The sequence below is a fragment of the Cyphellophora europaea genome, assembly GCF_000365145.1.
Source record: "Cyphellophora europaea CBS 101466 unplaced genomic scaffold supercont1.11, whole genome shotgun sequence".
Taxonomy (NCBI): domain Eukaryota; kingdom Fungi; phylum Ascomycota; class Eurotiomycetes; order Chaetothyriales; family Cyphellophoraceae; genus Cyphellophora; species Cyphellophora europaea.
In genome coordinates this window covers 933,463-945,406 of record NW_008481799.1, presented here as the reverse complement: position 1 = coordinate 945,406, position 11,944 = coordinate 933,463, and the positions used below count along the sequence as shown (strand labels likewise).

The window sequence follows — 11,944 nt, the reverse complement described above, 5'->3', positions numbered from 1 at the left end:
TCGTACATCTGTACCAGCTATTGCTCCCCCCTCTCCGCAATCTTCTTCTACATCCAGCAGTGGTCCAAGGTGAGCAGCCGACTTCTCCTGTGAACGCCTACCAAGGATCTTCAGCTCTTGGCGACGCGGGCTAGAAGACGCTAGCTTGAACTCCTCGGTCTTGATCCGCTTTTCGCTTTTTCGTGTGCAGGCTGGACATGGTCGCTCCAATTCTCCAACTTCGGTTCTTAAAGATGTATTGGTGGCCATTCAAAAACCCACGACGCCAACCTTTCCCCCCGAATTCATTGCCGTGCAGTCTGTAGCCTTGTCACACGCGCTGCAGCACAAAGACGCTCCGTGGTGTCAGCCACTTGAAAGCTTCCATCATCACACGCGTCGTCGGCTCTTCGTCCGTTAATGCTGCCGCTGCCTTGGCCTTGATCTCGGAGATCTTCCAGGTCCGGAGTAGCAGAACAAATGCGGCCGCGGTGAGATAAAGACAGCCAACGAATACCTGCAGAGAGTCAGCTTCTCCTATGGCACGGAGCGTGATGCACTGCACCTACTTGGGATGTCAGATAACCCGAAGCAGACACGATCTCAAGTCCTATCGGCTCGGCAAATGTGGTCGGTGTCACCAATGCAACACAGATGATGCCAAATACTGTTGGCAGCCTCTTTAAGCCAACCACTTCTGCCGTTACAGCTGTGCAGGTCCCCCAGAACACTCCCGCAACCGCTCCTGCAGGGATCGCAAATACCAGCAGCACGGCGAATGACTTTGCCGGTACCCAAATCGCCAAGCACAAGATGCCGCAGAGGGCTGTCATGACTCCTGCGATGTTCACCCGCCCAAACGCGTCGCTATAGTAACCAATCAAGGGTCTGCCTATCGCCATGCCGAGGTTCAGCATCGCACCCACAATCGAGCCCTGTGTCTGCGACAGTCCCAGCGATTCAGCGTAATGTGGCAGCGAGAACAGCAGGACGACGTAGCCGATGTCGGTCAGGAAGCCCCACCCGACGATCAATAGGACCTCGACATGCCCAAACTCGCGATAGTTGAATGAGCCCTGCACAGGCTTGACCATCTTGTTGCGGTCCTTGAGCAGCAGCGAGCAGATGCCGTTAATGACAATCGTGATACACGCCAGCACCCGGTAAGTCCAGCTGATGCCCACGCTCTGCACCAGCCAGCCAGCGAGCAGATTATACACCAGGCCACCGAGACCAGCGCCCGCGGCAGCGATGCCAACCGCCAGAGAGCGCTTGGTCGAGAACCATTGCGGTAAGGTGGCCGAGGCGGTGATGTAGACCATTCCCATACCCTTCAGGAGAAAGCACTCACGCATTAGCAAAGGCCCGAATGAACAACGAGATTGATGAATGGAACTCACCCAGCCAAAGCACACGCCCACGGTCATGAAGAGGTGCCACACCTGGGTCGCGAACGAGGCCGTCAGCCAGCCCGCCGACACGAGCAGCGATCCGATGAGCAGGGTCGTCTTGGTACCGAACATCCGATTCGAGGCTGCCGTCACCGGAGATATCCTTTTGTTGGGGGGGAGTGCATCAGCGTGTGAGCCAGGGAAAGATTCGCTAGGCCGAAATTGTTCGCGCAAGGGACGACTCACATCAAAGCCTGCGAAATCGACAACCCTCCGATAAGCGCATACTGTAGCTGCGTGGCGCCCGGAAACGTCGAGTGCGAGAGATAGTATGCGAGGAAGATGGCCCATGCCTGTTGCAATGGACTCATAAGTCAAACAAATATACCCTATGTTTAACTCTCAAAATACTTCCATGTCTTCCTTCCTTTTCCCCTCAACTATATTCTGTTTCCCGGCGTGGAATAGAGCAAAAAGAGCCTCAAAGGAAAACTCACAGCATTGACCCCCCAAGTATTCGCGTTCATCAGCAGTACGCACGCCGTGCACACCCAGCCGTAGCCGCCGTTTGGGGGCACGTCCTCCAGTAAAGCGACGTTGGTGACCGCCGTGGAGTCATCAACGGCGGCGTGTGCCGAGGCGGATCTGGAGCTTTCACTTGTGTGTTCCTCCGGAGCGGGGATGTTAGTCGCGGTGCCGAGGGCGCTTGCGCTGAGGGTGCGCTGGGGCTGGAGCTCCATGAAGGAGGAGGAGGAGGGTTTGTTGGCATGTGCTGCCATGAGATGGCCCCGGGAGTTCAAAGTCCGGCGGTAATACTGTGTTGTGTGTGTGTGTGTGTGTGTGCTGTGTGAGGAACTGATCTGTGGTTGAAATATGCAGGTGTAATGGAAGTCTTGGCGCGCCTTGCGATGGTATAGTTCAGGTTGCTTGCATTAGCGTCGATGGGGTTGTTAGGTAATTGCTGGGCTTGCAGGGCGTGAAGTAGAAGACGGTTTTCAGGAGGTAGGTGAATCGAGGAGGGTGGGCTGAGTGGTAGATGGTGGGTATGATGGTTGTGTAGTAATGATATCATTCCGCTCAAGGCAATGGATTCGATCTCAACGACTACTAGTTGGGCTGACGGTGAACACTCAATGCCACTCGCAGCCTTACAATAAGAACGGGTCCAGCACCCATGACACAGATAGACGCTGCAACACCAGCTCCACGCGCTGCTAACTAATTCTCGTTCCTGCGCTCGTCCAAGCAGATACACATGGCGCAGATGAGCGCCATGTCAATCCCCGGCGCGCACGTCACGAGATACGTCTGCTGGCCGCCCAGCAACTCGCGCGCGTTGAGGAATTTGCGATCGATGGTCGCGACCACCTGTCCGGTCGCCTCATCCTTGATGTCCGCCTTGCGATCAAAGAAGTCGCCTTTCATGAAGAGCCTCCCCTCCCGGGGCTGCCCCGTCTGCTGGTCTCTGTAGCTGAAGACGCCCACCGCTTTGCTGGAGCCAAGACTCCATTTGCCCTGTACCTCGAAGAATTTGTTGCCGGCAGGATCTTCGGCGTAGTAGGTGCTGGGAATGGAGAAGTGCTGCTTCCGGATGGTGAAGAGCGGGTTGCCCTGCATGTCGGCGACAGCTTTGCGGCCTGAGAGGGAGAAGGCGTCGCCCTTGACTTGGAGGAGGGGTTGCTTGGACGGGTATGTTTCGATGTAGAAGCTGTCGCCAGAGAGCGACATGATCTTTTCGCGCAGCTTGATGGATTCGCTTTGGCGCGCAATGAACTGTGGGAAGATGGCGATGGGACGCGGCAGAGGTTGTAGTTGTGCTGCCATGGCTGTGTTGGGGTCGATAGTGGTGGTGGTGAAGTCCTGTGTGAGTGTCTGCGGGCAGAAGGAGTGTGTGTGCCACGTATCGCTATATGTAGGGCACGTTTTCAGAGGAGGGAAGAATACCCGCCGCGAGACTGATGCGGCTCAGCCGTACTTATGTAATATGAGAGTAAGCTAAGGAGGGCAGGGATCCGTTGTTCCTGCAGTATCACCCTATCTACTTGTGATCCGTTTCGCGAGGTCGTTCAGGATGGGGGCGAAAACCTCATTCCTGCCGCCTCGTTCGGGAGACCACGATCAGAGGTGATTGGATAGCCTTGATGGCCGCCGGGGTCAACGCTATCAAGACTAGGAGACGCGGGTGGAGTCCGTGTGGCCGTATCATTAATCTGTTCGTGCTATGGAATCATTTTCGTGAAGACGGTCTCTGAGCTGACCTCAGAATTCAGCGCTGTGCAGATCGTTTAGGGGTGGGGCCAAGAACGGTTTCGCTACACGGGACTTTCGACCACTTCCATATTGAGTGAGGCTATTCTGGTAGTGCTCAGACCTCGAGTCGGCACAAGCGGCGAGCTTGCGAATGCATTAAATCATGATCCCTAACCAATGTTGACTCTTGGCATGCTTCGCAACCAAACTGATACTTCACGACATCCCGTCTGTCGCCTCGGGAATGCGGCCCAGGAACACTTTGTACATCCGCTTACTGATTACAGGGCCGATGCGCTTGTCACTGTAACCTCCGTCCTTGTTGGTGCTCTTTCGCACATTTTCCAGCATCAAGTTGTCGCTGGTCCGGAAGGCCGCCACAAGCTCGCGCGGAGAAGGCCATTCTGCTGCAATGCTCTGGGCAATGCTGGGAGTCACCCTCTGCTGTCCCTCCAGCATACGACAAAACGTTTCCTGAACACCATCGCCCGTCTTAAACTGACCCGACCCCATGTAGAACGATGAGGACTTCAAGTTGTGCTCCAGCTCCGCAAGTCTATACGGCCGGGCAGATAGACTCTGAGTAAAGGAAAGAATCTGTGAAGCGGTGGCTGCGTCGGACGTGGTGTGATGAATGACAAGCGGCTGATGATTGATCTGAAGATACAACTGGAGGTCTTCAGCTAAATCAGCTGTGACTGCAGCAAGATGGCGAGAGGCCGGGGCCCGCTTTCGCTTTCGAGCTTGCGAGGACGCCGGCGGTCCATTCGATGTTTCTTCGGCCACTTGAGCTCTGACAGCGGCGGTGTATTCCCGATTTTTGGCGTTTTGGTTTTTCTTGATCCAAGCGTGCAGGCCCTGGATTAGGTAGATCAGCCTTCTATCCTTGTGCTGGCGGCGAGTATGCTCCATGTGACGGTCAAGATTTCTCTTCATCGCTTCCAGACTTGGAGACTCGGAAAGATCATCGGGGTCGCTTGACCCCAGAGCTACTGACGCAAACTCAGAGCCGCTGATCAAGATCACCACATGGTCAATGAGATCGATGCGTGACCTATCGAGCGGGACCCACTGACCCTCATCCTCATCATAGGCCGCCTCGATTTTTCTCTTCCAGCGAAGAGTCTTTCCGGCATCCAGATGCTGGGCGGACTCCGAAAGTGAGACTTCTTCACGCGTATAAGAGAATTGGATCTCGTGTTGCCGCATGTATTCTTCCACCTGGTCGCCTATACTTGTGCTCTCGAGTGAGCCATGCATCTCGAGAATCATTTCCTTCGATGTCTCTTTCTTGTTGGCCTTTGATTTGTTCACTTCCGCCATGTCCTTCGCCTTCTGCTTCTCCTTCTCGCGCTCAAGTTTGGCATCATTCTTGCGCTGCTTCTCGGCTTCTTTAGCCGCTTCACGCTCGCGCTTCGACGCGGTCGATTGTGCCTCCTTGTCCGCTCGACTCGCCTGCGACTTCTTCTTGGAGGCAGCCGATGGTGGCGAGGAGACAATGATGTCGTCGATAGCATTCTTACTCCTGCGGACGGGTTTGGTAGGTTTGTAGCTGGTGTTTGCCGCTTTACCAATACGCTTCGATCCTGAATCGTCTCTCAACGAAATGTTAGCCGCGCCCAAGACTTCCATAACCCGAGCTGAGAATGCAGGAGCAGCTGGCGCAGCAGATTCGCGAGTTCGCGCGCCATCGTCCGCTGTGATACTATCAGAAGACAAGATATGTACCACTGCATCCAGTTTGGAGCGGTGGTTCTTGCTGATTGCTGGTGCCGAAGATGAAAACTCGATGTCGTCTTCATCATCGTCAGCAAAAGCATCAAGAAAGCTTGGACGGCTGGGTCCTGGATCAGCTGGGGCAGAAGATGGCGGAAGATCTGGCTCAGAAGAAAGATCAAGCTCTGCAATCAGTGTCTGAGGTCCTGAACGAGCTGCGATGACTGCTTCAGGAGCAGGTGATGGCTTTCGTCTTTTTTTAGGCTGCTCTCCGTGGAAGTCGAGGTCGCCAGTGGTATCGAAATCATCTGAACCAAACAAATCTGCTACTGGTAGTCGTGTCGGTAGTTTCTCGCGGCTCCGTTTTCCAGGATTGATGGGTGGCGAGGAAAGCAGGCTGATGACTTCAGCCATGAGATCGGCAGGAAGCTGTCAAGCTACAGTCAGTGTAGGTATTTGGAGCACGACAAGCTTCAACATGTCGCTCCCGAAGATTCATGCATGGATCTGGGGTATCTAATGCTGAGTGTCGAATGAACCACGAGGTGACGTTGAAGAACGCCGAATCCGGCCAAATCAATAAAGATTAGGTGGGGCAGCCACTCAACGCGACGCGCCGTGCTGCACGCGAAGGGCGGGGCAAGCGAAATGAAGCACTGGCAGACATCTGGACGTCTAAATTATCGCTATGAAACAGGCATATATGACGGTCGTCCGGTGTCCGTCCTTTTCGCTCTTGCGAAATCCGTTGTTCGCCTGTTTACAGGTTTCCCTGCATATGCGCCAACGATGGTCGCAATGAGTGCGGCCGCAACTGCGGCAATCAAGCCAACACCCATCAAGATCTGTTGACGTTCAACGAAATCACTTCTCTTCGATTCTAGCATGGCTTTGATCTCGGCATCGAACTTTTTCGCCATGATTACCCGCGTGAAATTCTCACTAGCCCGCCGTTGCCCTGCGACCTTCATCTGCTGGAATGCCTTGGGACTGAGACTCACGAGCACAGTCCTCATAACTTGTGTCCATTGCTCGACCTTGCTTGCGTCTCGCAGCCAACCAGTTTCACCTTCGACAACCGTCTCAAGTGGACCACCAGTGTTTGAGGCCAAGACAGGCAAGCCGTGCTGCATGGCCTCGACGGGCACTATGCCAAAGTGCTCGTTGACGGGTGTGTAGAGTAGCAATGTTGCCTGCGACATCAGAGTCGCTTTGAAAGCGCCTGGGATCGAGAGCATGAAGAGTACCTCAACATCGTCGGATATGCCGAGCGCGGTAGGCGCTGTCTTTACGGTCGCTGCGATGAGGCCCATCTCTTCGGCCATTTGCACCAGCTCTTGATGATATTGCAAGTTCTCAGCGACTCTACTGTCGTAACCCCCGGCAAGGATCAGTCTTGTACCCCGTCGCTCTTCTTCAGTCAGGCCGTTGTAGGCGTGTAGTGCAAGCCCAATGTCTTTCTTACGCTCGAAACGATTGACGCTGAGCAAGAGCTTGAACTTGCCGTCCCATAACGGCTTGTCTGAGAGCTCTGCCGGCCGAGAATCCGAGCTCACGCAGGGATAGATGACCGTCAAAGGCCCTTTGGCCGGGATGACTTTTGAGGCGATCGACCTGGTGAAGTTGGAGTTGACAACAATCTTGTCGCTAGCTGCAGTACTCCAACCTTCGAACCAGTCAAACGGGAGACGATAGCCAGCCTTGACCAGACCTGCTATACCACCTCTTTTTCTGTCTGCGAGTAATTGATCTGGAAAGTGACAGTAAAATAGGGTACGTTGGCGATCGGAGCAAATCCATCGCAGCAGCGGTACGCAGGCGGACAACTGGTCTACGATAAACACATCGGGCCGGATCTGAAAGAGTTCATCTCCGAAGAATGCAACTGAAAGCACGAGGTGGATCTGCCGAAGAATTGCGAGGAGGATATGGAGGCGATTTAGGATGGTAGGAGGAAAGATTGTGTTACCACGCACGCGGACATCGAGGGTTCCTGCTTACCTGTCAATATCCTAGCGCCGCATCTCAGATCCGTCGGTGCCGTCAAGCATACCGTCACGCGCTTCCTCAAAGCAGTGCTGGGGGTCGCAATGCGATGTGAAAATTGTCACCTTGTGGCCCAGCTCTTGCAGCCCCACGGCAGCATCGATGATGAGTCGTTCTGCCCCACCAATTCCCAGATCGGGGTGGAAGAACACGATGCGGCGAGATGCTGTTGCGTCCGGCGCAGACTTCTTCGGTCCCATTATCGGGGTCACGGTCGCAAAAGAGTCGGAAAATACACTGACACGGCACTCGTAGGATACAAACACGCTGGGGGACGCAGATAAGTTGCGAGAGCCTTGGCAGCTTGCGGGAAGTACACCCAGTCACGTGTCATGTTCTTCAAACATGACTATTCCACGTCCTCGCCCGCAACACTTTCTAGTACCGTGCTAACATCAATTCCCGTTAATAGATTCGTGGCTTACATTGGTCTATCAAAGTCATAATTAAGGCTAGCCACCTGAGAGTCAGGTCTATCCCTCTTGGCTTCGCGCATGAAGTGCTCTATCTAAACAAGTTGGCTCTGTCGATCAACCAAGTATCTCCGAACCGTGGTGCTCGAAGGCCTGGTCTGACCAAAGCATAGTCGCTATATCGTTATCTTTCATGACAGCAATTCACGAGCGTCTCTTTTTGGTTCAAACTTCTCCCGAGCCAGATTTCGTCTGGTCACTATAGAGACTCTGTCGAGGGGGTTGAATAAGGCGGTGCGCATCGTGTCTCGAAGGAAGCATGAGAGCGACAACACCGGCTTTCCTCATTGCGCATCCTTTCTTGTAGTGTAGAGTGTAGAGCGCCCAAAGAGAGTGTGGCAACCATCTGACCTCGTCCACGGTAGCATGGCGGATCGCCCGTTCCTTGGCCCCACCCGTGCCCACGCGAGCCCGTACATCGATAGATTTTTCACCACATGCATCGAGTTGCGATGCTGGGGAACATGCTGGCCTCTACACACTGATGGTTTTGAAAACGCTGAACCCACCTCCTCCAGTGACCATGGCGGTGCCAGGCATTTGCGGATGCCAGTGAAATTCCTTACAGTCCTCGATGTGGTGAATGAATAACAGCTGAGGTGGTACCTTTTCAGCGCCTTCACCGAGACCCAGCCCCGTCTCCTTGCCATATTCCTCGTCGTCCAACTCGACGGCAAGATCCCATAGCGTTGCTGTGTTATCCGCCGAGCCAACGCCGACAACACTGTCATCGGTTGGATGCCACTCGATTGAAGTGATGGGCTTCTTGTGAAACTTGAAATCGGCAACTGGAGACGGTTTCCCAGCTGCACCTCCTTCCTGTGGCTTCCATTGACGCAAATCCCACACAGCCCATTCGCCGTCATCTGCACCAGTGGCCAGGAGATGGAAAGTCTGCCTCGACCAAGACATGACGTTGACATCCGTTGCACTGACACGCATATCCACAGCTGGCTTTCTGCTCTTACTTCGGACGTCCCAGACTTTCACAGTGCCATCACTGCTGGCAGATGCGAAGACATTCTTTTCGTTCGGCGACCACTGCAGCTCTTCGATTGCATTCGTATGCCCCACAAAAGGCCGGTTGTCAGTTGCCCAACCACCACCTTCCGTCCGCTGGGTGCTATATATCTGGCCATTGTTATCGCCTGTAAGTAGCCGACCAAACGGATGTAGTGATGGGGATGCCCAGTCCAAGGCATAACCCTCATCCTTGTGCATGCGCAGGGTGCTCAGCGGTTTCGATGCAGCTGGGGTTATGACGGAACCCGGCGTGGATAGACTCTGTAGATGTGGCGTGACATCGTGTACCATGACCTGACCGTTTTCCAACCAGGTAGCTGTGAGGGTTTGGGGCATCTGAGAAGGGTCCGCTTGTGATGTGGCGGGCTGAAACATTCGGATTCGGTTGGAAGTGCTTGGTAGAGGAATGGATCGAGATTCCAGGACAGGTTCGGTAGAGCCGCCTTCATCATCACTTTCATCGTCGCTTTCAGAGTCGGTCTGATCGCCGCGATCCATTTTCGAGAGACTGCTCAGGCGCAAAACGTATAGTTCGTTGTCTTTGGCACGGCTAGACTCCGCCTGCGTACCTGCAACAGCATACAAAGTCCTCGGGTAGCTTTTGCGGTCATCTCCAAGATTATCTCTGACAATATCAAAGGATAAGCATGGCCAAGTTGCTGATAGTGGGTGAAGCATTTCGTAGGTGGAGGGATCGGGGGTCAGGGTTTGACCGGGCTGAAGTACTGATCGGCCAGGGATGAAGGTTTGATTGTTCGAGTCAACATCCATAGCGTCGCCATTCTGCTCCGCTTCCCGCTCAGCATCAGGTCGTCCATCCACGCCGGCCTCAATTATCTCGTCCTCCGATTCGTACTCGTCCTCGAACTCGTCCTCGAACTCGAGACCATTCTGATCATGTGCTCCCGCATTAGGTCGCTGACCGGCTTTGAGAGCCGCCGCGGCATCATCATCGTCCGCAGGTCGTTTCGACATGATCGTAGTGCCCTGTAGCACAAACAGTGATTGCCACAGAGAGTGCGCTCAGGACGTGCAACAAAAAAAAATTTCCCCGCTTCAAGTGGCACCGACTATCGATAAGAATCACCAGGATCTGGTGGATGAAACTCAGCCTTGCGTAGCCTCGACGATACGGGCTTGACCATTGGCCACTATCCAATCGCGCTTGTTGTATCTCAGATGCCGACAGGCAGTTGCTGTGTTGATGGTATCAGGCAAAAGCAGCCTGAACAGAGCTATCCCAAGCTGCCTTCACTATCGAAAGAGCTCGCTGTGCGCGAGCTTTACTCCGGTGCGAAACGTTGGGTTCGGGTCGCACCCCTCGAACGCGTCCCTGCAGAGCAACTGAATTCTACGCGCCGATTGGCTGGCGAACCACGATCCTTGTCCACTGCACCTCCGAAGCCAAACGCTTCTCCTCTTGACCACCATCGCACCATATCCGCAGCCGCTCACTGACCTCCCAAGCGTCTTTGCCGGCGCACAGCCGCTCCCTCATTCACTTGTCTCCGAATTGTGCCCGTTCGTCGTCGCCGTGATGGATTTCTCTCAGGACGCCGGCCACGATCCAGCCTACGAGCCTCAAATCGTTCACGAGCAAGGCCAGCCGCCACAACCCCTCCACGATGACCAGCAGCAAAATGGACAGTCTCAGAGTGCCGTCACAGACTCGCCAATGGAAGTCGACTCCCAGTCCCGATACAATTCTCCTAATCTACCACATCAACAACAAGGGTCGAGGCCTAGTTCTGGCATGAGTGCACCTGCTCAATCCTCCCACTCGCAAGGGCAAGGTCAGCAGCAGAACAAGAGCAGCGTCGTCATCAAGGTTGGCATGGTCGGAGATGCCCAGATTGGCAAGACCAGTCTAATGGTCAAGTACGTCGAAGGGAGTTGGGATGAAGACTACATACAGACTCTTGGTAAACAAGCCCCGCAGGAGCCGATTTGCTGCTGACCATATCTTCCAGGGGTCAACTTTATGGAGAAGACCATTTCTATCCGTAACACTGAAATTACGTTCTCAATATGGGATTTGGGAGGACAGCGAGAATTCGTTAACATGTTGCCTTTGGTCTGCAACGACGCAGTAGCCATTCTCTTCATGTTCGATCTAACGCGGAAATCCACTTTGAACAGCATCAAAGAATGGTATCGACAAGGACGAGGCTTCAACAAGACGGCGATTCCCTTCCTCATTGGAACAAAATACGATCACTTCGTTAACTTTCCTCGGGAAGATCAAGAGGAGATCAGTAACCAAGTATGACGCCGCTTCTCCCAGTTTTGCACACCTGACTGACAGAGCTGTAGGCACGCCGGTTCGCCAAAGCTATGCGCGCTAGCCTCATCTTCAGCAGTACCAGCCATAGTATTAACGTCCAGAAGGTGAGTCACCCGCTGTTTGGCTTACCCCACGTTCCACTCATCGTTGCTACAGATTTTTAAAATCGTCCTTTCCAAAGCCTTCGACCTCAAATGCACCATCCCGGAAATCGAGAACGTTGGTGAGCCGCTGCTATTGTATCAGTCTGTGAACTAGAGACCTGAACGAGGAATGCTCTCTATTTCGAGAGACCGACCTCTCTATCGACGATACGACAAGACTAACGAAGATAATGGCCGTAATGTGTCTGCGATCAGAACTGCCGGGAAGAAGTCTTTATCTCTCTCTCTTTGTGATCATTGAATCATTAGCATCGGAGCACGCTTGGGCGTGGGATCGGTGACCGGCGAACACGGAAAGACCAACAAACTGGGAACGTTCCCCCAAAAGAGCATGGCGGTGGATTCATGGTGCCAACGATTTTGAGACGAGCTACACGTGCCCAGAGGCAATTTGAAGCTGTCGTTCCTTGGGAAATTTTAGTCATTACGCTTGATGCTCCTCGTGTCGTGGGGGAGTTCGCTATGCAAGACAGTGGCAGCTGTACACGAACGGCTGAGCCGTCATGTGTGTTTTATTCTGGAATGTCAAAACGCGAAGCGGAACCAACCTTCAAACACCGTTTTTGAAAGCCTGACAAGTGAACGCATTAAAAAAGAGGAGGCTATTCACGTCTGTTG

At 53.8% G+C, this 11,944-nt stretch overlaps 6 protein-coding genes across 6 annotated transcripts; 1 reads left to right on the top strand and 5 right to left on the bottom strand.

Moving 5' to 3' along the window:
- Positions 1-310: 310 nt before the first annotated feature.
- Positions 311-2,110, bottom strand: HMPREF1541_10033 (uncharacterized protein; the record flags this gene model as incomplete). The annotated part of the gene is made up of 5 exons (XM_008714704.1): positions 311-496; positions 549-1,310; positions 1,380-1,533; positions 1,617-1,723; positions 1,868-2,110. 5 exons carry the CDS (start codon positions 2,108-2,110, stop codon positions 311-313), a joined length of 1,452 nt encoding a protein of 483 aa, XP_008712926.1.
- A 478-nt stretch (positions 2,111-2,588) lies between these two features.
- HMPREF1541_10032 (uncharacterized protein) lies at positions 2,589-3,194 on the bottom strand (the record flags this gene model as incomplete). The annotated part of the gene is made up of 1 exon (XM_008714703.1): positions 2,589-3,194. The coding sequence occupies one exon, from the start codon at positions 3,192-3,194 to the stop codon at positions 2,589-2,591; it is 606 nt and encodes a 201-aa protein (XP_008712925.1).
- Positions 3,195-3,836: 642 nt separating this feature from the next.
- Positions 3,837-5,750, bottom strand: HMPREF1541_10031 (uncharacterized protein; the record flags this gene model as incomplete). Its single annotated transcript, XM_008714702.1, has 1 exon — positions 3,837-5,750. The coding sequence occupies one exon, from the start codon at positions 5,748-5,750 to the stop codon at positions 3,837-3,839; it is 1,914 nt and encodes a 637-aa protein (XP_008712924.1).
- A 272-nt stretch (positions 5,751-6,022) lies between these two features.
- HMPREF1541_10030 (uncharacterized protein) lies at positions 6,023-7,582 on the bottom strand (the record flags this gene model as incomplete). The annotated part of the gene is made up of 2 exons (XM_008714701.1): positions 6,023-7,329; positions 7,390-7,582. The coding sequence occupies 2 exons, from the start codon at positions 7,580-7,582 to the stop codon at positions 6,023-6,025; spliced, it is 1,500 nt and encodes a 499-aa protein (XP_008712923.1).
- A 747-nt stretch (positions 7,583-8,329) lies between these two features.
- On the bottom strand, positions 8,330-9,853 carry HMPREF1541_10029 (uncharacterized protein; the record flags this gene model as incomplete). Its single annotated transcript, XM_008714700.1, has 1 exon — positions 8,330-9,853. One exon carries the CDS (start codon positions 9,851-9,853, stop codon positions 8,330-8,332), a length of 1,524 nt encoding a protein of 507 aa, XP_008712922.1.
- A 562-nt stretch (positions 9,854-10,415) lies between these two features.
- On the top strand, positions 10,416-11,420 carry HMPREF1541_10028 (septum-promoting GTP-binding protein 1; the record flags this gene model as incomplete). The annotated part of the gene is made up of 4 exons (XM_008714699.1): positions 10,416-10,800; positions 10,849-11,141; positions 11,192-11,266; positions 11,319-11,420. 4 exons carry the CDS (start codon positions 10,416-10,418, stop codon positions 11,418-11,420), a joined length of 855 nt encoding a protein of 284 aa, XP_008712921.1.
- Positions 11,421-11,944: the final 524 nt, after the last annotated feature.